Raw genomic sequence first — 24,483 nt, forward strand, 5'->3', positions numbered from 1 at the left:
TTTGGTAAACTGCAGAGGCACACAGTACAATGTTAGTGGGAAAGGGAGTCACACATCCAACAGCTCCATCCACCTGCTCTCAGGAGCCCAAAGAAAAGAAATTAAACTCCTATCAGTCATATTATCTTTACAAAAATGCAGGAATAACAATTACAAAACTATAGATTGCAGCAGGAAAGTACAGAAACCAAACCTGACAATGTTTGGAACAGAATTCAATTGCAGTACTCCACATACAATCCCAGTCAGGAAGACTGCCTCTAAACATGAAATATTCATGGCTGTCACTTTCATCAGCTCCAGCGCCGTGCAGTAGCTGAGTGGAATAAATTACACAGCAGAGGGGCAGGCAGTAACTGTCACACAGGTTCTCACACAACCAGAGCCTCTACTTTGGAGGAAAGTAGAGCACAGCATAATTTTATAAAAAACCTATCAGAACACAGAGATGGAAATTTCAATGGTATTTGAATGTGAATTTAAAAAGGAATCAATTGCAGGTGCATGGAGAAAGATTGGGGATGGGTTAGAAAACATTTAAAATCCTTTGCATGAAAGAATAATTTGAATAGCATCCTGAAATAAAGAGTATTTGCCGCCTGTTGGCGGGTTGCACAGGATCATCGGTCTCCTCAGGTAGCCGGTTTGGAGTCTAAAAACACAGCCGCAGAGGGATCACGTGGTCTGAACAGAGAGAAGGTGACCTCCATTTCACAGCCTGTTTGGCAGCTTAAGGAGATCCCATTTCAGGCCACGTGTTTTGAAAAGGGTCTTTTGAACTGGTAATTTATCACTCCCTGACCCACTGAACACATCACTAACTAATCATAAGTGGTTCTCAGGTACTATACCACTTAAGACTGATCTGAACCACTATCATGTATTCTGGAAAAGCAAGCAGTGGCTAAAGCACACCATAAATCTGTGTAACCTTTCTGTTGTAGGTATTGTACATTCAGCTATCAACACAGCTAGCATAGATGGCCAGCACAAGTCTCAATAGCTCCACATGTCTGGTCCTTCTTAGCTGGAATGGTAATGTAGTTCCAAACAGACTGAAGTGGTTCACATGAACCATCAAATTCACAGCACAGGAAAGGCCATTCTGCCCAAATAGTCCAGAAAAAATTCACTGGGTTGATTCATAGAAATGTAGAAAACCTACAGCACAATACAGGCCCTTCGGCCCACAAAGTTGTACCGAACATGTCCTTACCTTAAAAATTACTAGGCTTATCCGTAGCCCTCTATTTTTCTAAGCTCCATGTACCTATTCCTGGGCTTTCAAAACAGGAACAATTGGGCAGGTTTCTACACTCTCTGGAGTTTGGATGTGAGAGATCTTACTGAGGAGACCTAACAGAGTAGACACTAATCTCTCCTCTCCTGAGGAATCTAAAATCAGGGGATAGTCTCAGAAGAAGGGATGTATTGAAAACAAAGATGAGGATGCAATTCATCTCTCAGATTCGGTGACATTCTCGATCCTGTACAGTTCCAGAGACGTCACTGAACTATGCAAGGCCTAGACAATGGTAGAGCTGAGCTTATGGGAATCAGGATAAAGACAAGGGTTGAGGCAAGAGCAGCCACACTCCTCTTCCAGTCCACTGGAGCTACACCCTCCCCTGCCTGATCCACCAGGCATGGGAGGTGAAAAAGAACAGCACAAGAACAGGCCCTTCAACCCACAATGTTGTGAAAAACCAATGAAGTTAGTATTTAAGTAGCCAACTAATTTCTTCAGTCCATATCCTCCATCTTCCTCACATCCATATGCCTATCTAAAAGTCCCTAATGAATCTGCCTCTGCCACCCCACGTGGTACACTCCAGGCACCCACCACTGTGTTTTAAAAAAAACTTGCCCCTCACGTCCCTTTTGAAATTACCCCCCTCTCGCCTTGGCATTAGACATTTCAACTCTGGGAAAAAGATACTCCCTCCCTATATCTATGTCTTTCAAAATCTTATAAACCTCTATCAGATCTCCCCTCAGCCTCTGCCGTGTAAGAGAAAACAACCCAAGTTTGATGAGAAAGGCTGGCTCTGTTATAGGAGTCAAACTAGACATACTGGAGGCTCTGGTAGAACAAAGGACCCTATGGAAAATCCTGGCAATTCTGGACAATGTTTCCCACCCTCTGCATGCCATCTTGGCTGAACAGAGGGTCTTTTTAGCAAAAGACTGCTCTGCTCCAAAGAGCACTATAGAACCATAGAACACTACAGCACAGTACAGGCCCTTCAGCCCTCCATGTTGTGCCAACCCATATAATCCTTAAAAAAGTACCAACCCCACACTACCCCATAACCCTCTATTTTTCTTTCATCCATGTGCCTGTCCAACAGGCTCTTAAATACCCCTAATGTTTTAGCCTCTACCACCATCCCTGGCAAATCATTCCAGGCACTCACAACCCTCTGTGTAAAAAACTTACCCCTGATGTCTCCCCTAAACTTCCCTCCCTTAATTTTGTATATATACCCTCTGGTGTTTGCTATTGGTACTCTGGGAATCAGGTACTGACTATCCAACCAGCTCTGCTAACCTTGCTTCATATGACTTGATCTCTAAACCAGGCAACAGCCTGGTAAATCTCCTCTGCACCCTCTCCACATCCTTCCTATAATGAGGTGACCAGAATTGAACACAATACTCTAAGTGTGGTCTCACCAGAGATTTGTAGAGTTGCAACATGACCTCTCTACTCTTGAACTCAATCTCCCTGTTTATGAAGCCTAGCATCCCATAGGCCTTCTTAACTACCCTATCAACCTGCGCAGCGACCTTGAGGGATATATGGATTTGAACCCCAAGGTCCCCTTGTTCATCCACACTCTTTAAGTAACTGACCATTAATCCTGTACTCAGTCTTCTGGTTTGTCCTTCCAAAATGCATCACCTCACACTCATCCAGATCGAATTTCATCCGCCATTTTTCTGCCCAACTCTGCAGCCTGTCTATATCCTCTTGTAACCTTCGACAACCTGCAGCTCCATCCACAACTCCTCCAATCTTCGTGTCATCCGCAAACTTACTCACCCATCCTTCCGCCTCTACATCCAGGTCATTTATAAAAATCACAAATAGCAGGTGTCCCAGAACAGATCCCTGCAGCACTCCACTAGTCACCGACTTTCAGACAGAATACTTTCCTTCCACGACCACCCTCTGCTTTCTTCCTTTAAGCCAATTTTTTATCCAAACAACCAAGGTTCCACTTATCCCATGCCTCATGACTTTCTGGATGAGTCTCTCGTGAGGGACCCTGTCAAATGCCTTGCTAAAGTCCATGTGGAACACATCTACTGCCCTACCCTCATCAATTTCTTTTGTTACCTCTTCAAAAAATTCAATCAGGCTCGTGAGGCACAATCTTCCCTTCACAAAGCCATGTTGACTATCCATGAGTAGACTATACTTCTCCAAATGCTTGTAGATCCTTTCCTTAAGAATCCTTTCCAGTAGTTTGCTGACCATCGACATAAGACTCACCGGTCTATGGTTCCCAGGTTTCTCCCCATTACCTTTTTTAAACAAGGGAACTACATTTGCCATTCTCCAGTCCTCCGGCACTTCCCCTGCAGCCAAAGAGGATTCAAAGATCATAGCTAATGCTCCAGCGCTCTCTTCTCTCAAATCCCACAACAACCTGGGGTGTATCATATCCGGCCCTGGGGGTTTATCAACCTTGATGTTTTTAAAAAGATCCAGCACTTCTTCTTCCGTAATCTCCGCATTGTCCAGCACACAGGCCTGCTCTATTTTGACCTCACCCTGATCAAGATCCTTTTCACTTGTAAATACTGAAGCAAAGTATTCATTTAGGATCTCCCAAACCTCCTCCACCTCCAGGCACATGTTGCCCTCTTTATCCTTTAGCGGTCCCACCTTAGTTCTCGTCATCCTCCTGTTCTTCACATATGCATAGAATGCCTTGGTGTTCTCCTTAATCCTACATGCCAAGGCCTTCTCATGCCCCCTTCGAGCTCTCCCAAGTCCTTTCTTTAGCTCCTTCCTGGCTACCCTACATTTCTCATAAGCCCCTCCTACTTCCTGCTTCTTATATGTAACATATGCTTCCTTTTTCCTCTTGACGAGTTGCCTCACATGTTTCGTCAGCCATGGTTCCCTTTTCCTACCATTTTTTCCTTGCCTCAGTGGGACAAACCTATCCTGAACCCAGTTCAAGTGGTCCCTAAACTTCTCCCACATTACTTCTGTTCTTTCCCCTTTGAACATCTGTTTCTAATTTACTCTCGCTAGTTCCTGCCTCATCCCTTCAAAGTTAGCCCTTCCCCAGTTAAGCACTTTACCATTTCATCTGATTTTATCCCTTTCCATAGCTATGCTGAAGCTAAGGGAGTTGTGGTCACTCTCACCAAAATGCTCCCCCACCAAGAGGTCTGTCACCTGACCAGGTTCATTACCCAGAACTAGATCCAGTATAGCCTCTCCTCTCATTGGCCGGTCCACATATTTTATCAGGAATCCTTCTTGAACACACCTGACAAATTCAGCCCCATCTATCCCCCTTGCACTCAGGAGGTGCCAGTCAATACAAGGGAAGTTGAAATCACCCATAACTACTACCCTGTATTTTGTGCACCATTCTAAAGTCTGCCTACTTATCAGCTCCTCGGTGTCCCGAGGGCTATTTGGGGGCCTGCAGACTACTCCCAGCACATTGATTGATCCCTTCCTATTTCTGACTTCCACCCAGACTGACTCCGTAGACACTCCTTCTGCAGCACCCTTCCTTTCTATAGCTGTGATACTATCCCTGACCTTACCTATCACTATGTGAGGTAATTCTTACCCTTGGCCATTAGGCTCTATAATGAGTCAGCCTATGGCCAGGGAAGTGATGGCCCCCTCCTGTTAGACTGTTTGAGGTAACTTATTTTTTATTCTTTCATGCTTCAATTCTCATATTTGTGCACTTGTAATGCACTGTGAAATTGCAACTTCCTCTGGGATCGATAAAGTATCTATCTATTATAGCATGTTCTCTAATCCAGGCGGCATCCTGGTAAACCTCTTCTTTTTTTTAAAAAAATATTATTTATTTATTGAATTTTAGAAATTACAAGAATAAATGTAATAATGAAATGGTAAGAAAAGTGATATTAACCCTCCCCCCTCCCCTTAACCCTCCCCCCTTAATCCTTATCTAAAGAAAAAAAAGAAAGAAAGAAAAGAGAAGAAAGATTGCCTGGATATCGGAGGATCCCCACATGTTCCATGGAGTTCAAAATAATTTTGATATTTATTTTCACTTTCCCCAATTACTATAATTTTATCTTCAAAGGACCTATGTATCTAATCCTATCTTTCGTAAGTATGGTGACCAAATTTTCAAAAATATCTCATATTCATTTCTTAAATTATACGTAATTTTTTCAAATGGAATACAACTATATATTTCATTATTCCAACGATCCATAGTTAAATTTAAATCAGATTTCCAAGTAACTGCAATAACTTTTTTGGCTACTGCCAAAGCAATTTTTATAAATTTTTTCTGATACTTATTCAATTTAAATTTCGTTATTGTCCCTTCAATGTCTCCTAATAAAAATAGCTAATAAAACTTTAAGAATTATTATAAAGCAAATCAACTTAGATTTATTGCGTCTTTTTTTGATGAAGAAAAGTCGGCATGGATTAGAATAGAATTAGATAAGATAGGAGAAAATACACCAGAAGATTTTATATATAAATGGGAATTCAAATGGATACGGGAAAAAAAAGAATCTCCTATATTAAGACATTTGATTGATTTATGGAATAAGGTAAATATGGATGATGAGATAAAGAAATCTTTATTAGCAAAAAGGACTTTAATTCAAAATAGACTTATTCCTTTCACAATGGATAATAAACTTTTACATAATTGGTTTCAAGGGGATTAAATATATAGGTGACTGTTTTGAAGGAGGTATATTGATGTCATTTGATCAATTAAAAAATAAATATAAAATATCAAATAACACTCTTTTCTGTTATTTTCAATTAAAAGCTTATTTACAAGAAAAACTGGGACAAACAATGTTGATACCAAAACCTAGTGGTAAACCTCTTCTGTACCGCTTCCTACAATAAGGCAACCAGAACTGTATGCAATGCTCCAGATGCAGCCTAACTAGTTTTATAAAGTTCAAAGTAAATTTATTATCAAAGTACTATACATATATAATCACCATACACAACCATGAGATTGGGTCTTGTGCGCATTCCCAGTAAATACAAGAAACACAATAGAATCAATGCAAGATTGCACCAAGCAATACAGACAAACAATAAATATCGAGAACATGAGATGAAGAGTCCTTGAAAGTGGGTCCATAGGTTGTGGGAATAGTTCTGTGTGGGGTGAGTGAGTGAAGTTAGCCCCTCTGATTCAGGAGCCTGATGGCTGAGGGGTAATAACTGTTCCTGAACCTCATGGTGTGAGTCCTGAGGCTCCTCTACCTTCTTTCTGATGGTAACAGTGAGAAGAGACCATGGCCTGGACAGTGGGTGTCCCTGATGATAGATGCTGCTTTCCTGCGACAGTTCTCTGTGTAGATGTGCTCAATGGTGGGGAGGACTTTACCCGTGATGGCTGGGCCATGTCCACTATATTTTTGTAGGCTTTTCCATTCAAGGGCATTGGTGTTTCCATGTTAGGCTGTGATGTACCCAGTCAATACACACATATAGAAGGCTGAATTGAGGATACAAAAAAAAATCATTTTGAACCTACGTAACCCCTGGCTAAAAGAATAATTGGGACTGAATAGGAATTTTTGAACTGAAGTAAACTCTGTTTTCAGCAGTTAGCTTAAAAAAAACGGCTTATACTAGTTCTCCTTTGGTATGCAGAGAGAGACACTGAGAGCTGATAACATTATACATTGTACCCTCGTTTGAATAAGGGAAGGAGGACTCACCGAGAAGGACAGGAATGAACACCCGTCTGTAATTAAGTCAGGTCCTTGTAAAGGGAATAACTGATAAGGACTGGGCAGTACATCCATCTGTAGTTAAAACCTTGATTTAACGAACTCTCTTATCTGTAACTAAGTTTTGCACCAACAGACTTGGTGGGAGTACCAGTTCTAATAACATCTGCAACAGTAATGTATGGGACTTACTATGTATAAATATACAGCTGTAATCTGACTAAGGGGGCCCACTTGTCGGATGGTGGCAGTACTTATGTGCCTTCCCTTTCACACCTGGGTCTCAAACTCCTGCAGGAGGGTGCACAGTAAACTGCTGCAACTATAAGAAGCCGGTCTCCCGAGTTTTATTCAGATTCAATTTTAACAAGGCTGTCAAAAGTTTTAGATGACATGCCAAAAAGCTGCAAACTTCTTTAGAAAAAAGAGATGCTACCATCCTTTCTTCGTATTGGTACTTACAAGCTGAACCTAGGACAGATCCTTTGAAATGATTCATTGAAGAATTTCAAGTTGCTGACCCTCTCCACCTCTGATCCCCAATGAGGCCAGACTGCCGAGCCTCTGTTTCTTTCTCCTGAAGTCAGTAACCAACTCCTTGGTCTTGTTAACGTTATGTGAAAGATTTTGCTGTGGCACTAGTCAGCAGATTTTGAGTCTCCATCCTATATGCTGATTTGTCCCCTCATTCGATTCTGCTGTCATCAGAAAATTTACCATCAGACCATAAGAAATAGGAGCAGAATTAGACTATTGAGTCTGCTCTGCCATTTCATCATGACTGATCCATTCCCTTCTCAGCCCCAATCTCTTGCCCTTATCCTTCATGTGAACTGACCAATCAAGAATCTTTCAACCGCTGCCTTAAATACACCCAATGATTTGGCCTCCACAGCCACCTATGGCAACAAATTCCACAGATCCTCCAACACACACAAAATGCTGGTGGAACGCAGCAGGCCAGGCAGCATCTATAGGGAGAAACACTGTTGATGTTTCAACCCGACACCCTTCGTCAGGACTAACTGAAAGGAAAGATAGTAAGAGATTTGAAAGTAGGAGGGGGAGGGGAAAATGCAAAATGATAGGAGAAGACCAGAGGGGGTGGGGTGAAGCTGAGAGCCAGACAGGTGATTGGCAAAAGGGATACAGAGCTAGAGAAGGGAAGGGACCATTGGACGGGAGGCCTAGGGAGAAAGAAAGGGGGAGGGGAGCACCAGAGGGAGATGGAGAACAGGCAGAGTGATGGGCAGAGAGAGAATAAAAAACTAAATATATCAGGGATGGAGTAAGAAGGGGAGGAGGGGCATTAACGGAAGTTAGAGAAGGCAATGTTCATGCCATCAGGTTGGAGGCTACCCAGCCAGTATATAAGGTGGTGTTCCTCCAGCCTGAGTGTGGATTCATCTTGATAGTAGAGGAGGCCATGGATAGACATATCAGAATGGGAATGGGACGTGGAATTAAAATGTGTGGCCACTGGGAGATCCTGCTTTCTCTGGTGGACAGAGCGTAGGTGTTCAGCGAAACGGTCTCCCAGTCTGCGTCGGGTCTCACCAATATATAAAAGGCCACACCGGGAGCACCGGACGCAGTATACCACACCAGCCGACTCACAGGTGAAGTGTCGCCTCACCTGGAAGGACTGTCTGGGGCCCTGAATGGTGGTGAGGGAGGAAGTGTAAGGACAGGTGTAGCACTTGTTCCGCTTGCAAGGATAAGTGCCAGGAGGGAGATCTGTGGGAAGGGATGGGGGGGATGAGTGGACAAGGGAGTCGCGTAGGGAGCGATCCCTGCAGAAAGCAGAAAGGGGGAGGGAAAGATGTGTTTGGTAGTGGGATCCCGTTAGAGGTGGCAGAAGTTACGGAGAATTATACATTGGATCCGGAGGCTGGTGGGGTGGTAGGTGTGAACAAGGTGAGGCCACTATCCTGAGTGGGGTGGTGGGCGGATGGGGTGAGGGCAGAGGTGCGGGAAATGGGAGAGATGCATTTGAGAGCAGAGTTGATGGTGGAAGAAGGGAAGCCTCTGTTTAAAAAAGGAAGACATCTCCTTCATCCTGGAATGAAAAGCCTCATCTTGAGAGCAGATGCGGCGGAGACGGAGGAATTGTGAGACGGGGATAGCATTTTTGCAAGAGACAGGGTGGGAAGAGGAATAGTCTAGGTAGCTGTGAGAGTCTGTAGGCTTATAGTAAATATCAGTAGATAGGCCATCTCCAGAAATGGAGACAGAAAGATCAAGAAAGCGGAGGGAGGTGTCAGAAATAGACCAGGTAAATTTGAGGGCAGGGTTAAAGTTGGAGGCAAAGTTAATGAAGTCAACGAGCTCAGAATGCGTGCAGGAGGCAGTGCCAATGCAGTCGTCGATGTAGCGAAGGAAAAGAGGGGGACAGATACCCGTATATGCACTGTTCCACAAAGCCAACAAAAAGGCAGGCGTAACTGGGACCCATGCCTACACCTTTGGTTTGGAGAAAGTGGGAGGAGCCAAAGGAGAAATTATTGAGAGTAAGAACTAATTCTGCTAGACGGAGGAGAGTGGTGGTAGAGGGGAATTGGTTAGGTCTGGAATCCAAAAAGAAGCGGAGAGCTTTGAGACCTTCCTGGTGGGGGATGGAGGTATATAGGGACTGGACATCCATGGTGAAAATAAGGCGGTGGGGGCCAGGGAACTTAAAATCATTGAAAATCACTCTGCTTGTTCTCCATCTCCCTCTGGTGCTCCCCTCCCCCTTTCTTTCTCCCTAGGCCTCCCGTCCCATGATCCTTTCCCTTCTCTAGCTCTGTATCCCTTTTGCCAATCAACTTTCCAGCTCTCAGCTTCACCCCACCCACTCTGGTCTTCTCCTATCATTTTGCATTTTCCCCTCCCCTCCTACCTTCAAATCTCTTACTATCTTTCCTTTCAGTTAGTCCTGACGAAGGGTCTCGGCCTGAAACGTCGACAGCGCTTCTCCCTATAGATGCTGCCTGGCCTGCTGCGTTCCACCAGCATTTTGCGTGTGTTGGTTGAATTTCCAGCATCTGCAGATTTCCTCGTGTTTGCCACAGATCCTCCACGACTAAAGCAATTCCTCCTCATCCCCATTCTAAAAGGGCACCCCCTATTCTGAGGCTGTGTCCTCTGGTCTTAGAGTATCCCACCACAGGAAACACCCTCTCCACATCCACTCTACCTACCAAGGCTTTTCAACATTCGATAGATTTCGATGAGGTCACCCCTCATTCTTCTGAATTCCAGTGAGTACAGCACCAGAGCCATCAAATGCTTTTCATATGACAAGCCTTTCAACCGCAGAATATTTTTTGTGAACCTCCTTTGAACCCCCTCCAATGTCAGCTCATCCTTTCTAAGGGGTCTAAAACTGCTCACAATACTCCGTGAAGCCTCTCCAGTGCTTTATAAAGCCTATACATCATTGCTTTTATATACTAGTCCTCTCAAAATGAATGCTAACACCACACTTGCCGACTCTAAGTATGACATTGGAGTTGTGCTCAGATTCACAAGATAAAGTGAGTGGAGCAGGGGCTTCTGGCGTACCTGCACCTGCTTCGACTGAGAAAGGCTAGAATACCATAACCACCCTTTCAACCTTGTGTAGCCACTTTCAGTGAGCTGTGAGTTTGAACCCCAAGATCCCATTCCTCATAATACTGTTAGGGGTCTTGCCATTAACATGGCACTGTCTCTTTACATTACCTAGCAAGGTGCAACATTTCACATTTGGCCGGGTTAAGCTCCATCTGCCATTTCTCAGCCCATACCTACAATTGATCAATATACTGTTGTATCCTTTGCCAGTCTTCAACAGTATCCACAACTCCACCAATCTTTGTATCATCTGCAAACTTACTAACTTACCAAGAAAGTAGGTGTAGGGACTGTAGCAACTACCCTTAAGGGTCAATTAAGTTACTAATTGGAAAAGGATCAGAACTAGTAAGATCAGAAATAGTAAGGCAGTACCTGCCCATATTGTTAGTTGCAATGTGGACAATGACCCCTTCCCCTTTCAGAATGTCCTGTGCCTCCTCAGAGACATCTTGATCCTAGCATTGGGTGATGGGGGGGAAAATAACACACCATCTTGAACATCTGTCTGTTCCTCTGATTCTTGCATCCCCTATCACTATCACTTGACCAGACTTCGACTTTCCTTGATATACAAGAGAGCCAGTCATGGTCCCCCTGATCTGGCTGCTGTTGCTGGCTTTCCCTCCCACCAACACTATCCAATGGAGTATCCCTTAGAACAGGGACTAGCAAGGTGGACAAGCCATGGAGGACCCGTGCATTACCTGCCTGCCCCTCCTGTCGATCACTTATCTAAATGGGCAGTGTGACTGCTTCCCTGACACTTGACTCTGTAATGCTTTTTGCCTCCTGTCGGCACTCCAGTGAGCCTGACTGCTGCTGCAAATGGCCCATCCGGTCCAAGAGGAGCTATGAATGATCTCCCATATGTGACAGCAGAACACCCCACCCCACTAACTGACATTACTGCTGGATTAAAAAGAGAAGGAAGATCTTTACATTGACTTTTCTTTGTCACTTGTCAAAACTCTGCACTTGAGCCTCAAGAACAGTCTCCAAATGTCCCATGAATACATTCCAATGATCCAGACAGCTGAAGCCTCCCTCCTGCACCAGCCACTCATTCATCTGTTCTGCTCTCACATGGAGCAATACTGAGGTTACAGCCCTACACGTCTACCTTTTTACATTTTCAAAGTAACTCCCTAAATTCCCAACACAGTACATCATCTTTCTTAGCTGCAGGGCTTTCTACATTGCAACTCTGCTATATGAAGTGAAAAGCACAGCAACTCATTCCCTATAAGGAAGTGAAGTAGATGGTGTTGGTGCTTTTAACAGGGAAGGGAAGCCGTATAAAGAGGAAGATGTGAGTGTACTGGGAGGGTGCAGACTAGATCCCTCAGGACACTGCCTGCCATGGAGAGTCCCAGTTCTGTGCCATGCCCCTCACAGGCAGCATTTGTTTGTTTTCCTTAATGAGGTGGCAGAGAAGGGAACTGATAGAGCAACACTAAGTTATGGGGGGGGGGGCAGAGGGGGCAGACAGTAGAAAACCATTACCCTAACAGGGATGCCTAAAACTAAAGGGCAAGGTGCAGACAGGTTTAGAATGGACTGGGGCATTTTCACCCCGTGGAATTTGGAAAGCGCTACCAAATAGAGTTATAGAGTAATCTTCACTCACAACACTAAAACAGCATCTAGTCAAGCAATCAACTAGGCATAAAAAGTTTGGCCAAAGTGATACACATGGGTACTAGATGGTCAACACAGACAAGTGTTTCAAAGGGCTATACGAACCCAGAGCCCCAAGTTGATGCAATGAGATGGAAGATGAAATAAGTTGTGTGAACTGATATGACCCGAGCTTTGTATGAAAGTAACTCACCAACACACATCCTTCCAATGATTCTGCAGCCGGCGATGGAAGCGTGCACGACGGGAATTGTTTCTGATAACTCCCCTTCAAAGACACTGAAAGACAAGCACAGCTCATTAGTAGCAGATCTCAGCATTTCATTCCAACCATACTAGAGTAGTGCAGGGGGGAAATGTGTAACACTTCACCCAACAATTCCACACAAAACCAGAAAACTATTTGCCTTCACGTTGTGAGCTTTCTTCATCACAGTATCTTAAAGCGATAGTGATTACTGAGTCATGGATTTTCCCTCACAGCCTCTCTGGAACGAAGAGGGAATCCATCAAGCAGAAAATGACAGTGTGGATGACAGGGAGAGGATGGTGAGACCTGTAAATCACCAAAGGATTCAATCTTTCTCTCTCACACACACGCAGACTGGGGTTCACTGCTAACATCGTGATTGGACAGACAGAGACTGGGGTTCACTACTAACATCGTGATTGGACATTCAGAGACTGGGGTTCACTGCTAACATCGTGATTGGACATTCAGAGACTGGGGTTCACTGCTAACATCGTGATTGGACAGACAGAGACTGGGGTTCACTGCTAACATCGTGATTGGACATTCAGAGACTGGGGTTCACTGCTAACATCGTGATTGGACATTCAGAGACGGGTTCACTGCTAACATCGTGATTGGACATTCAGAGACTGGGGTTCACTGCTAACATCGTGATTGGACAGACAGAGACTGGGGTTCACTGCTAACATCGTGATCGGACACACACACAGATTGGCATTCACTGCTAACATCGTGATCGGACACATACACAGACTGGCATTCACTGCTAACATTGTGATTGGATACACACACAGATTGGCATTCACTGCTAACATCATGATCAGACACATACACAGACTGGCACTCACTGCTAACATCGTGATTGGGCACACATAGACTGGCATTCACTACACGACATCATGATTGGGCACACACAGATTGGCATTCACTGCTAACATCATGATCGGACACATACACAGACTGGCATTCACTACACGACATCATGATTGGGCACACACAGATTGGCATTCACTGCTAACATCATGATCGGACACATACACAGACTGGCATTCACTGCTAACAACGTGATCGGGCACACATAGACTGGCATTCACTACACAACAACGTGATTGGGCACACATAGACTGGCATTCACTACACAACATCATGATTGGGCACACACAGATTGGCATTCACTGCTAACATCATGATCGGACACACACACAGACTGGCATTCACTGCTAACATCGTGATTGGGCACACATAGACTGGCATTCACTACACATCGTGATTGGACACACACAGACTGGCATTCACTGCTAATATCATGATCGGGCACACGCACACAGACTGGCATTCGCTACTAACATTGTGATTGGGCACACACACACACAGATTGGCATTCACTGCTAACATTGTGATTGGATACACACACAGATTGGCGTTCACTGCTAACATCGTGATTGGGCACACATAGACTAACATTCACTGCAAACATCGTGATTGGACACACACAGATTGGCATTCACTGCTAACATTGTGATCGGACACATACACAGACTGGCATTCACTGCTAACATCGTTATTGGGCACACAAAGACTGGCATTCACTACACAACATCGTGATTGGGCACACACAAATTGGCATTCACTGCTAACATCGTGATCGGACACACACACAGATTGGCATTCACTGCTAACATCGTGATCGGACACATACACAGACTGGCATTCACTGCTAACATCGTGATCGGACACACACACAGATTGGCGTTCACTGCTAACATCATGATCGGACACATACACAGACTGGCATTCACTGCTAACATCGTGATCGGACACACACACAGATTGGCATTCACTGCTAACATCGTGATCGGACACACACACAGATTGGCATTCACTGCTAACATCATGATCGGACACATACACAGACTGGCATTCACTGCTAACATCGTGATTGGACACACACACACATTGGCATTCACTGCTAACATCATGATCGGACACATACACAGACTGGCATTCACTGCTAACATCGTGATTGGGCACACGTAGACTGGCATTCACTACACAACATCATGATTGGGCACACACAGATTGGCATTCACTGCTAACATCATGATTGGACACACACACAGACTGGCATTCACTGCTAACATCGTGATTGGGCACACATAGACTGGCATTCACTGCTAACATCGTGATTGGGCACACAGAGACTGGCATTCACAGCTAACATCGTGATCGGACACACACACAGATAGTCATTCACTGCTAATATCGTGATTGGGCACACAGACTGGCATTCACAGCAAATATCATGATTGGGCACACAGACTGGCATTCACTGTTAACATCGTGATAGGGCACACACACACAGACTGGCATTCACTGCTAACATCGTGATGGGGCACAACACACAGACTGGCATTCACTGCTAATATCGTGATTGGGCACACTCACAGACTGGCATTCACTGTTAACATCGTGATTGGGCACACACAGATTGGCATTCACTGCTAACATCGTGTTGGGCATACACAGATTGGCATTCACTGCTAACATCGTGATGGGCACATACACACAGACTGGCATTCACTGCTAACATCGTGATTGGGCACACACGGATTGGCATTCACTGCTAACATCGTGATCGGACACACAGACTGGCATTCACTGCTAACATCGTGATTGGGCACACACAGAGACTGGCATTCGCTACTAACATCGTGATTGGGCACACACACTCAGACTGGCATTCGCTACTAACATCGTGATTGGGCACACACAGAGACTGGCATTCGCTACTAACATCGTGATTGGACACACAAAGAGACTGGCATTCGCTACTAAAATCGTGATCAGACACACACAGATTGGCATTCACTGCTAACATTTTGATCGGACACACACACAGATTGGCATTCACTGCTAACATCGTGATCGGACACACAGACTGGCATTCACTGCTAATATCGTGATTGGGCACACACAGAGACTGGCATTCGCTACTAACATCGTGATTGGACACACAAAGAGACTGGCATTCGCTACTAAAATCGTGATCAGACACACACAGATTGGCATTCACTGCTAACATTTTGATCGGACACACACACAGATTGGCATTCACTGCTAACATCATGACTGGGCACACAGACTGGCATTCACTGCTAATATCGTGATTGGGCACACACACAGACTGGCATTCGCTACTAACATCGTGATTGGGCACACAGACTGGCATTCACTGCTAACATCGTGATTGGGCACACACAGATTGGCATTCTCTGCTAACATCGTGATTGGGCACACAGATTGGCATTCACTGCTAACATCGTGATCGAACACACAGACTGGCATTCACTGCTAACATCGTGATTGGGCACACACAGATTGGCATTCACTGTTAATATCGTGTTTGGGCACACAGATTGGCATTCACTGCTAATATCGTGATTGGGCACACACTCAGACTGGCATTCGCTACTAAAATCGTGATTGGGCGCACACAGATTGGCATTCACTGCTAACATCGTGATTGGGCACACAGACTGGCATTCACTGCTAACATTGTGATTGGACACACAAAGACTGGCATTTACTGCTAACATCGTGATCGGGCACACAGACTGGCATTCACTGCAAACATCGTAATTGGATACACACAGACTGGCATTCACTGCTAATATCGTGATCGGGCACACACATAGACTGGCATCACTGCTAATATCGTGATCGGGCACACACAGATTGGCATTCACTGTTAATATCATGATTGGGCACACACAGACTGGCATTCACTAACATCGTGATTTGGCGCAGACTGGCATTCACTGCTAACATCGTGATCGGACACACATACACTGGCATTCACTAACAGCGTGATTGGGCACACACAGACTGGCATTCACAGCTAACATCGTGATTGGGCACACACACAGACTGGCATTCACAGCTAACATCGTGATTGGACACACAGATGGGCATTCACTGCTAACATTGTGATTGGACACACACACACAGACTGGCATTCACTGCTAACATCGTGATTGGACACACACAGATGGGCATTCACTGCTAACATACTGATTGGACACACACAGACTGGCATTCACTGCTAACATTGTGATTGGACATACACAGATGGGCATTCACTGCTAACATACTGATTGGACACACACAGATGGGCATTCACTGCTAACATCGTGATTGGACACACACAGATGGGCATTCACTGCTAACATACTGATTGGACACACACGGATGGGCATTCACTGCTAACATACTGATTGGACACACACAGACTGGCATTCACTGCTAACATCGTGATTGGACATACACAGATGGGCATTCACTGCTAACATACTGATTGGACACACACAGATGGGCATTCACTGCTAACATCGTGATTGGACACACACAGATGGGCATTCACTGCTAACATACTGATTGGACACACACGGATGGGCATTCACTGCTAACATACTGATTGGACACACACAGACTGGCATTCACTGCTAACATCGTGATTGGACATACACAGATGGGCATTCACTGCTAACATACTGATTGGACACACACAGATGGGCATTCACTGCTAACATCGTGATTGGACACACACAGATGGGCATTCACTGCTAACATACTGATTGGACACACACGGATGGGCATTCACTGCTAACATACTGATTGGACACACACAGATGGGCATTCACTGGTAACATTGTGATTGGTCACACACAGATGGGCATTCACTGCTAACATACTGATTGGACACACACGGATGGGCATTCACTGCTCACATCATGATTGGACACACACAGATGGGCATTCATAGGTCACACACACAGACTGGCATTCATTGGTCACACACGCAGACTGGTGTTTGAAGGATGACTATCATCATCCTGCATAAATTCATTTCTCTGCCATTTCCCACATACCTGTTGCAAGATCTTGCAGGGCTTGGCAGATGAATGCACATCAGTTAAATATTTAAAATTCATGAAGCTGTACTTAGTCAAGCAAAATATGGAAGCATTCAATTGGAAACATTTTTATTATGCAAAATCCAGTCAGGATACAATTATTAAGCCAATCAAATTATTTCTGTTGACATGCTTAAAAGTGATGTGAGAGGTTTCTGAAGGCCTGCCCTTTGAACCAGCATCCTTGAATATTCTGATCCACTCCTGATGAAGAGCTTGGAAGGGTGGGGTTCCAGGGAGGGGAATGATCCACTACAACATTCCTCATTTTACATTCAAACCTTTATCCTTCCTGTGCTAAGTTCATTACAGATTGGAAACTATGTCTGTAATTTACCTTTCCCTGTGTTGGCATTAAACAGCTGTACTGGGGCAGGGGATGGTCAAAGGCTTTGAAAAGTGTGTACAAGCCTGGAGTGGTGTCAGATCAGAGAAACAAGCACCAAATGTCAGTCTGACACATCCACGTATCACTTTAACAGAATGCAGTAGCAAACGTTCACTCCAGGGCCGGAGATTTGGTGGCAATCGTTACAAAGGCAAATGTGTCTAATTTCACCTTTCCTGGCCCAATTCTATCCCAAATAAAGGTTTATAGGAAACAAAATTCATACCATAAAACACTGAAACAGGCTCTTGTGCCCATGTCACCCTAACCATCAGAACCAATGTACATAAGATTCCAAATTTTATAGCACCAAAATAGGCCTGCCTACTGGCTCACCAAATACCTCAAATTCCGGTGTACAAGCCGAGCTGGAGTATAAGCCGACCCCCATTTTAAAGGCTAAAAAAGTGACTTTTTCATGTTACCTTTGTATAAGCCGACCCCTTTTGTAGAGGTTTTTGATTTAACCAGAAAAGATCACAAGATCTCACATGCTGGTACTCAGCTTTGCCAGATCCGGAACCTGGAAATTTTGTGAACCAGTACCTGCTAAGAAAACAGGCCTACACATTGTAGAGTGTTATAGGCGAATTCTTAATAAATAAATCAGGGAGAGAAATTTCGGATTAGGTTTCCAATGGAAAAGAATCCTCTGAAATGTAACCCACGTGAAATCATTTAGCGCTCATCGTAATCTCGTTAAAAACATAACACGGGGGTGGCAGGATCAGTACGTGTACTCAGTATTGAGTTTGCGACCACCATGTACAAAAGATTAAAACGAATGCGATATGATGCTGGCTTCAAGCTGAAGGTTGTTGATTTTGCTAAAGGAACGAATAATTCTGCAGCTGCTAAGAAGTTTAGTGTAAACGAGAGAGAGTGAGAGAGAGTGGAGAAAGGCAGAGGACACGCTGAGAGAAATGCCAAAGACGAAATGTGCAAACCACAGGAAAACCTGCCAGTGGCCAGAACTAGAAGAAAAAGTGAATCACCAGCGATCGTCTGGATACATTGTTACCAGAGAAATGATTTAAGTTCAAGCAAGAAATGGGACGAAAAACACCGTGAGGTCAGCGAAAACTTCAAAGCTACACGAAGTTGGTGCACCCGATTTATGAATAGACGTGATCTTGTGTTGAGACAAAAAACAAAGAGTGCTCAGAAAATTGCTGCAGGGTGTTGTTTATGTTCAAGAACGCAGCTGGATGGACAAAGCGGGTTGCTTGAAGTGGGTTAAAGAGGTGTGGCGTCAATGTCCTGAAGGTTTCAGGAAGGAAAAGTCACTACTTGTCTGGGACATGTTCAAAGCGCACCTGTCAGGTGAGACAAAAGCAGCACTGAAAGCTGAAAATACGGTCACTGCAGTCATCCCCAGTAGTTTGACGTCCGTGCTCCAGCCACTAGACGTGAGTTTAAACAAACCATTGAAAGAATTCATGCGTCGACAGTGGAACGAATTTGACTCAAAAACAGCCAGTAAATACGACCTGTCTTCCATGTATTCGTTTTTCCAAAGTTGGCACCCTCTGTACAAGCTGGCCCCCTAATTTTAGGACCAAATTCTCGGCTTATACACCAGAATTTACGGTACACTGGACTGGGACCGATTGTATTGATCTAATCCCATTACAATGTGGGCATATTATACTGGCGCTGGAATGTTTGGCAACACATGTAGGCTGCCCCCAGCACATCCATGCGTTTTGGTTCCATAAGACATTGGAGAAGAATTAGGCCATTCGGCCCGTCGAGTCTTTTCCATTATGGCCAATTAATTATCCTCCACAACCCATCCTCCTACCTTCTCCCCGTAACCTGACTATGAATTTCTGTTTTAAATATACTCAATCCCTTGGCCTCCATAGCATCTCTGGCAATTAATTCCACAGATACACCACCTTCCGGCTAAAGAAATTTCCTCGCATTAGGGTTAGACATCCCTCTATTCTGAGGCTATACCCTCTGGACCTAGACTCACCTTCTCCACATCCACTCTTTCTAAGCCTTTCAATATTCAATGGGTTTCAATGAGATCCCCTCTCATTCTTCCAAACTCCAGTTAGCACAGGCTCAGAGCCATCAAATGCTCCTCATACAATCACCCTTTCATTCTCAGAATTAATCTTGTTAACCTCCACTGAAATCCCATCACATCTTTTGTTAGACAGAGCCCAAAACTACTCACTCCGAGTGCAGTCTGACCAGTGCCTCAGCATTACATCCTCGCTTTTATATTCTAGTCCGCTTGAAATGATTGCCAACATTGCATTTGCCTTACTTACCATGCTCAACCTGCAAATTAGGTTCAATAGGTACATTTAATATCAGAGAAATGTATACAGTATACATTCTGAAATTCTTTATCTTCACAAACATCCATGAAAACAGAGGAGTGCCCCAAAGAATGAATGACAGTTAAATGTTAGAACCCCAAAGCCCCCCCCCCACGCATAAGCAGCTGCAAAGCATCATTAAAGACACAGACTTGCAGTACCCCAAAGTCTACTCGTTCACTTGGGAATTCAACATACCACAGCCTCTCTCTCTCCTTAATAAGGGTAAAAGAGATGTCCCCATTTCACAGCAAGAGGGAAGACATAAAAATTAATCTTCAGGGAATCCTGTACGAGGACTCCCAAGTCACCTTGCAACTCAGATTTTTGAATTTTTTTCCCCCTTCTACCAAAGTACAGGACCATACGCTTCCCAAAACTGTATTCCATCTGCCATCTCTTTGCCCATTCTTCAAATCTGTCTAAGTCATAGAATTACATAGCACATTACAAGCCCAATGTTGTGCCGACCATGTAACCTACTCTAGAAACTGCCTAGGATTTCCCTACCGCATAGCCCTCTACTTTTCTAAGCTCCATGTACCTATTTAAGAGTCTCTTAAAAGACCCTATCGTTTCCGCCTCCACCACCATTGCTGGAATGCATTCCACGCACTCACTCTGTAAAAAAAAATTACCCCTGACATCTATGCTCCTACTTCCAAGCACCTTAAAACTGTGCTTCCTAGTGTTAGCCATTTCAGCCCTGGGAAAAAACCTCTGGCTATCCACACGATCAATGCCTCTCATCATCTTATACACCTCTATCAGGTCACCTCTCATCCTACATCACTCCAAGGAGAAAAGGCCAAGTTCACTCAACCTATTCTCATAAGGTAGTGGTCACCAACCTTTTTAAGCCCAAGATCCCCTCCTCTACCTTAGTGAAAGGCAAGATCAACTCCAAATCAATTAGTTACATGCAAGCGCACCGGGGCAGTAAAGACCAGAAGTAAAACCCCGCAACCCTGAAGTAGAAATAATGTATAAACACCAGGGGTACCTGCCCTTTTTTGCACCGTGGACCAGTTTAATATTGTCAATACTCTTGCGGATTGGCTGACGGGTGTTAAACACAAGTGGAATACAGCGATACTCAAAGCAGGTTCCTTATGTCCAGTCTATTCTGCAATTTAGTTTTTGTGGCTCTCAGCACTAGCTTCTGTCCCGCTTGCACACGTTTTTTCTGCTGAAAAAACTTTTTTTCAATGCAGGGTGCTTGGACTCAGTACCGAAGCAGTCTTGACGGCTTCATTGCCTCATTAGACAGCCTCCGGTCCGAACTCCAGCCTCCCGCCCGCCCACCGCCATGGCCGGGTGCGGCTGGTCGTGGGTGGGGTGAGAGGACAAGGTCAGGGCCGGAGGTCCCTGTACCGGGGCCGCAACGATCACAGTCCGGAGAGAGCGACTGACCAACCGAGGAGTGCGACAGAGCGCGTCCGCCCCCCTTGTAGGATCTATTGGCCAACAAAAGTTTGCTTCAGTAGACCACAGCGAGGTAGCTGCTCTGATACTTACGAATTAGGTCATCTGTGAATATTTTAGCACTGGGTTCCCCACGAACATTCGGTGTGGTAAACAGGTTTAGAGGCGGCATCCATCTGTCCATGCTCCAGGCCAGTAGCATCGCACTTCCTGTCGGCCGCCCGAGGTGGCCGGTTACCCAAGGCCAACCAGTAATCCCTGGCGCGAGATATCACTGCGTTTAGGCGACTGATGACCTCGCGTGCGTTCAAGTTCAACAGTGGGCGTGACAGGGAATGAGGAAAGGTGCAGCTGACTCATATTGTTTCCTCACAGCCCGGTGGTTGGGGACCACTGAATTACACTGTGTAGTGTGGGGGAGCTACACGCATGCGCACTGGGCAGAAAGAATGGAACTAAAACCCCACAACCCGGTAACAGTCTCTCAACAGTATTTGTGTATTTATTTTTCATTTTCTTCGGGATCTACTAGGAACTGGGAAAGTCTCAAAGATCGACCAGTCGATCGTGATCGACGGGTTGGCGACCACTATCCTCAGGCATGCTCCTCAATCCAGGCAACATCCTTGTAAATCTTCCCTGCACTCTCTCTCTATAGTATTCACTTCCTTCCTGTAATGAGGTGATCAGAACTGAACACCATACTCCAACTAGAGTCCAATTAAGGTCTTAAATAGCTTTAACATTACCTCACGGCTCTTGAACTCAGTCCCATGATTGATGAATGTCAACACACCATATGCCTTCTTAACAACACTGTCAACCAGTGCAGCAGTTTTGTGCGTCCTATGGACTCGGACCCCAAGATCTCTCTGATCCTCCACACTGCCGAGAGTCTTACCATTAATATATTCTATCTTCAATTTTGATCTAACAAGGTGAACCACTTCTCACTTATCTGGGTTGAACTCCATCTGCCACTTCTCAGCCCAGTTCTGCATCCTATTGATGTCACACTGTAACCTCTGACGACCCTCCACACTATCCACAACTTAGTAACCCACCCTTCTATTTCCTCATCCAGGCCATTTATAAACATTACAAGAGGAGAGGTCCCAGAACAGATCCTTGCAGAAGACCACTGGTAACCATCTTCATGCAGAATACAACACTCTTTGCCTTCTGTGGACAAGTCAGTTCTGGATCCACAAAGCAAGATCTCTTTGGATCCCATGCTTCATTACTTTTTGAATGAGCCTTGCATGGGGATCCTTATCAAATGCCTTACTGAAATCCATATACACAACATCCACTGCTCCACCTTTGTCAATGTGTTTTGTTACATCCTCAAAGAATTCAATCAGGCTCATAAGGCATGACCTGGACTTGACAAAGCCATGCTGACTATCCCTAATCAAATTATATCCTTCCAAATGCTCATAAATCCTGCCTCTCAGGATTTTCTCCAACAACTTGCCCATCACTGAAGTAAGATTCACTGGTCAATAATTTCCTGTGTTATCTCTATTCCCTTTCTTGAGCAAGGGAACATCATTTGCAACCTTCCAATTCTCTGGTACTTCTATCCCTATTGATGATGCAAAAGTCATCAGCAGAGGCTTAGCAATCTCCTCCTTTGCTTCCCACAGTAGCCTGGGGTATATCTCATCTGGTCCCGGCAACTTATCTAATTTAATACCTTTCAAAAACTCCAGCACATCCTCTTTCTTAATGACTTTACACTCAAGTATTTCCGTCCACTGTAAATCATCCCCACAATACCCAGGGTCCTTTTCACTGGTGAATACTGAAGCAAAGTATTCATTAAGTACCTCTGCTACCTCCTCCGATTCCATGTACACGATTCCACTTTCATACCCGATTGGACCTACTCTCACATGGCCCATCCTCTTGCTCTTCACATACTTGTAGAATGCCCTGGGGTTCTCATTAATCCTGCTTGCCAAAGCCTTCTGATGGCCCCTTCTAGCTCTCGTAATTTCATTCTTGAGCTTTCCTGGCACCCTTGTAATTTTCCAGAGCTCTAACAGTACCTCATTTCTTGAACCTTTCATTAGCTTTTCTTTTCTTTAATTAAATTTTCTACATCCTTTGTATACCATAGTTCTTTTACCCTACCATCCTTTCCCTGCCTCAATGGAACATACTTATGCAGAAGGCCATGCAAATGTTCCCTGAACATTTACCACACTTCTGCCATGCATTTCCGAGAACATCTGCTGCCAAGTTCCTGCCTAATAGCATTGTATTTCCTCCTACCCCAATTAAATATTTTCCCAAATTGTCTGCTTCTATCCCTCTCCAGTGCTATGGTAAAGGAGATAGAGTTGTGATCATTACCTCCAAAATGCTCTCCCACCAAGAGATCTGACACCTGACCAGCTTCATTTCCCAATACCAGGTCAAGAACAGCTTCTCCTTCAGTTGGCTTATTTACATATTGCATCAGAAAACTTTCCTGAACACACCTAACGAACTCCACCCCATCTAAACACTTTGCTCTAAGGAGATGCCAGTTAATATTAGGAAAATTATCCCTGATTAGCAGTACCATTTTCCCCACCTCTTTTGCCTCCCTCCCTGGCCCTTTTCAAACATCTAAGGCCCTGCACACTCAGCAGCCATTCCTGCCACTGAGACATCCAAGTCTCTATAATGGTCACAACATCATAGTTCCGCATATTGATCCATGTTGTAAGCTTATCCACCTTGCTCATGATGCTCCTTGCATTAAAATAGACACATCTCACACCATCTGGCTGAGTGCATCTTTGCTCTATCATTTGCCTATCCTTCCTCACAAACTCCCTACAAGCTGTCCGTACTTGTGCGCCAACCACCCAATCCTCTGCCTCTTCACTTTGGTTCCTATCCCCCTTCATATGTAGTTTGAACACT

General features: G+C 44.7%; 1 protein-coding gene across 1 annotated transcript in view; it reads right to left on the bottom strand.

The window, feature by feature from the left end:
* Positions 1-24,483, bottom strand: part of eif6 (eukaryotic translation initiation factor 6) — a 67,821-nt gene that overhangs the window by 23,018 nt on the left and 20,320 nt on the right. Inside the window, exon 2 of the mRNA XM_073062289.1 lies at positions 12,383-12,468. Within this exon, the coding sequence (XP_072918390.1) occupies positions 12,383-12,468 (86 nt within the window). The remainder of the gene's footprint in view (positions 1-12,382; positions 12,469-24,483) is intronic.

Source organism: Hemitrygon akajei, chromosome 11, assembly GCF_048418815.1.
Source record: "Hemitrygon akajei chromosome 11, sHemAka1.3, whole genome shotgun sequence".
In the NCBI taxonomy this organism is placed as follows: Eukaryota; Metazoa; Chordata; class Chondrichthyes; order Myliobatiformes; family Dasyatidae; genus Hemitrygon; species Hemitrygon akajei.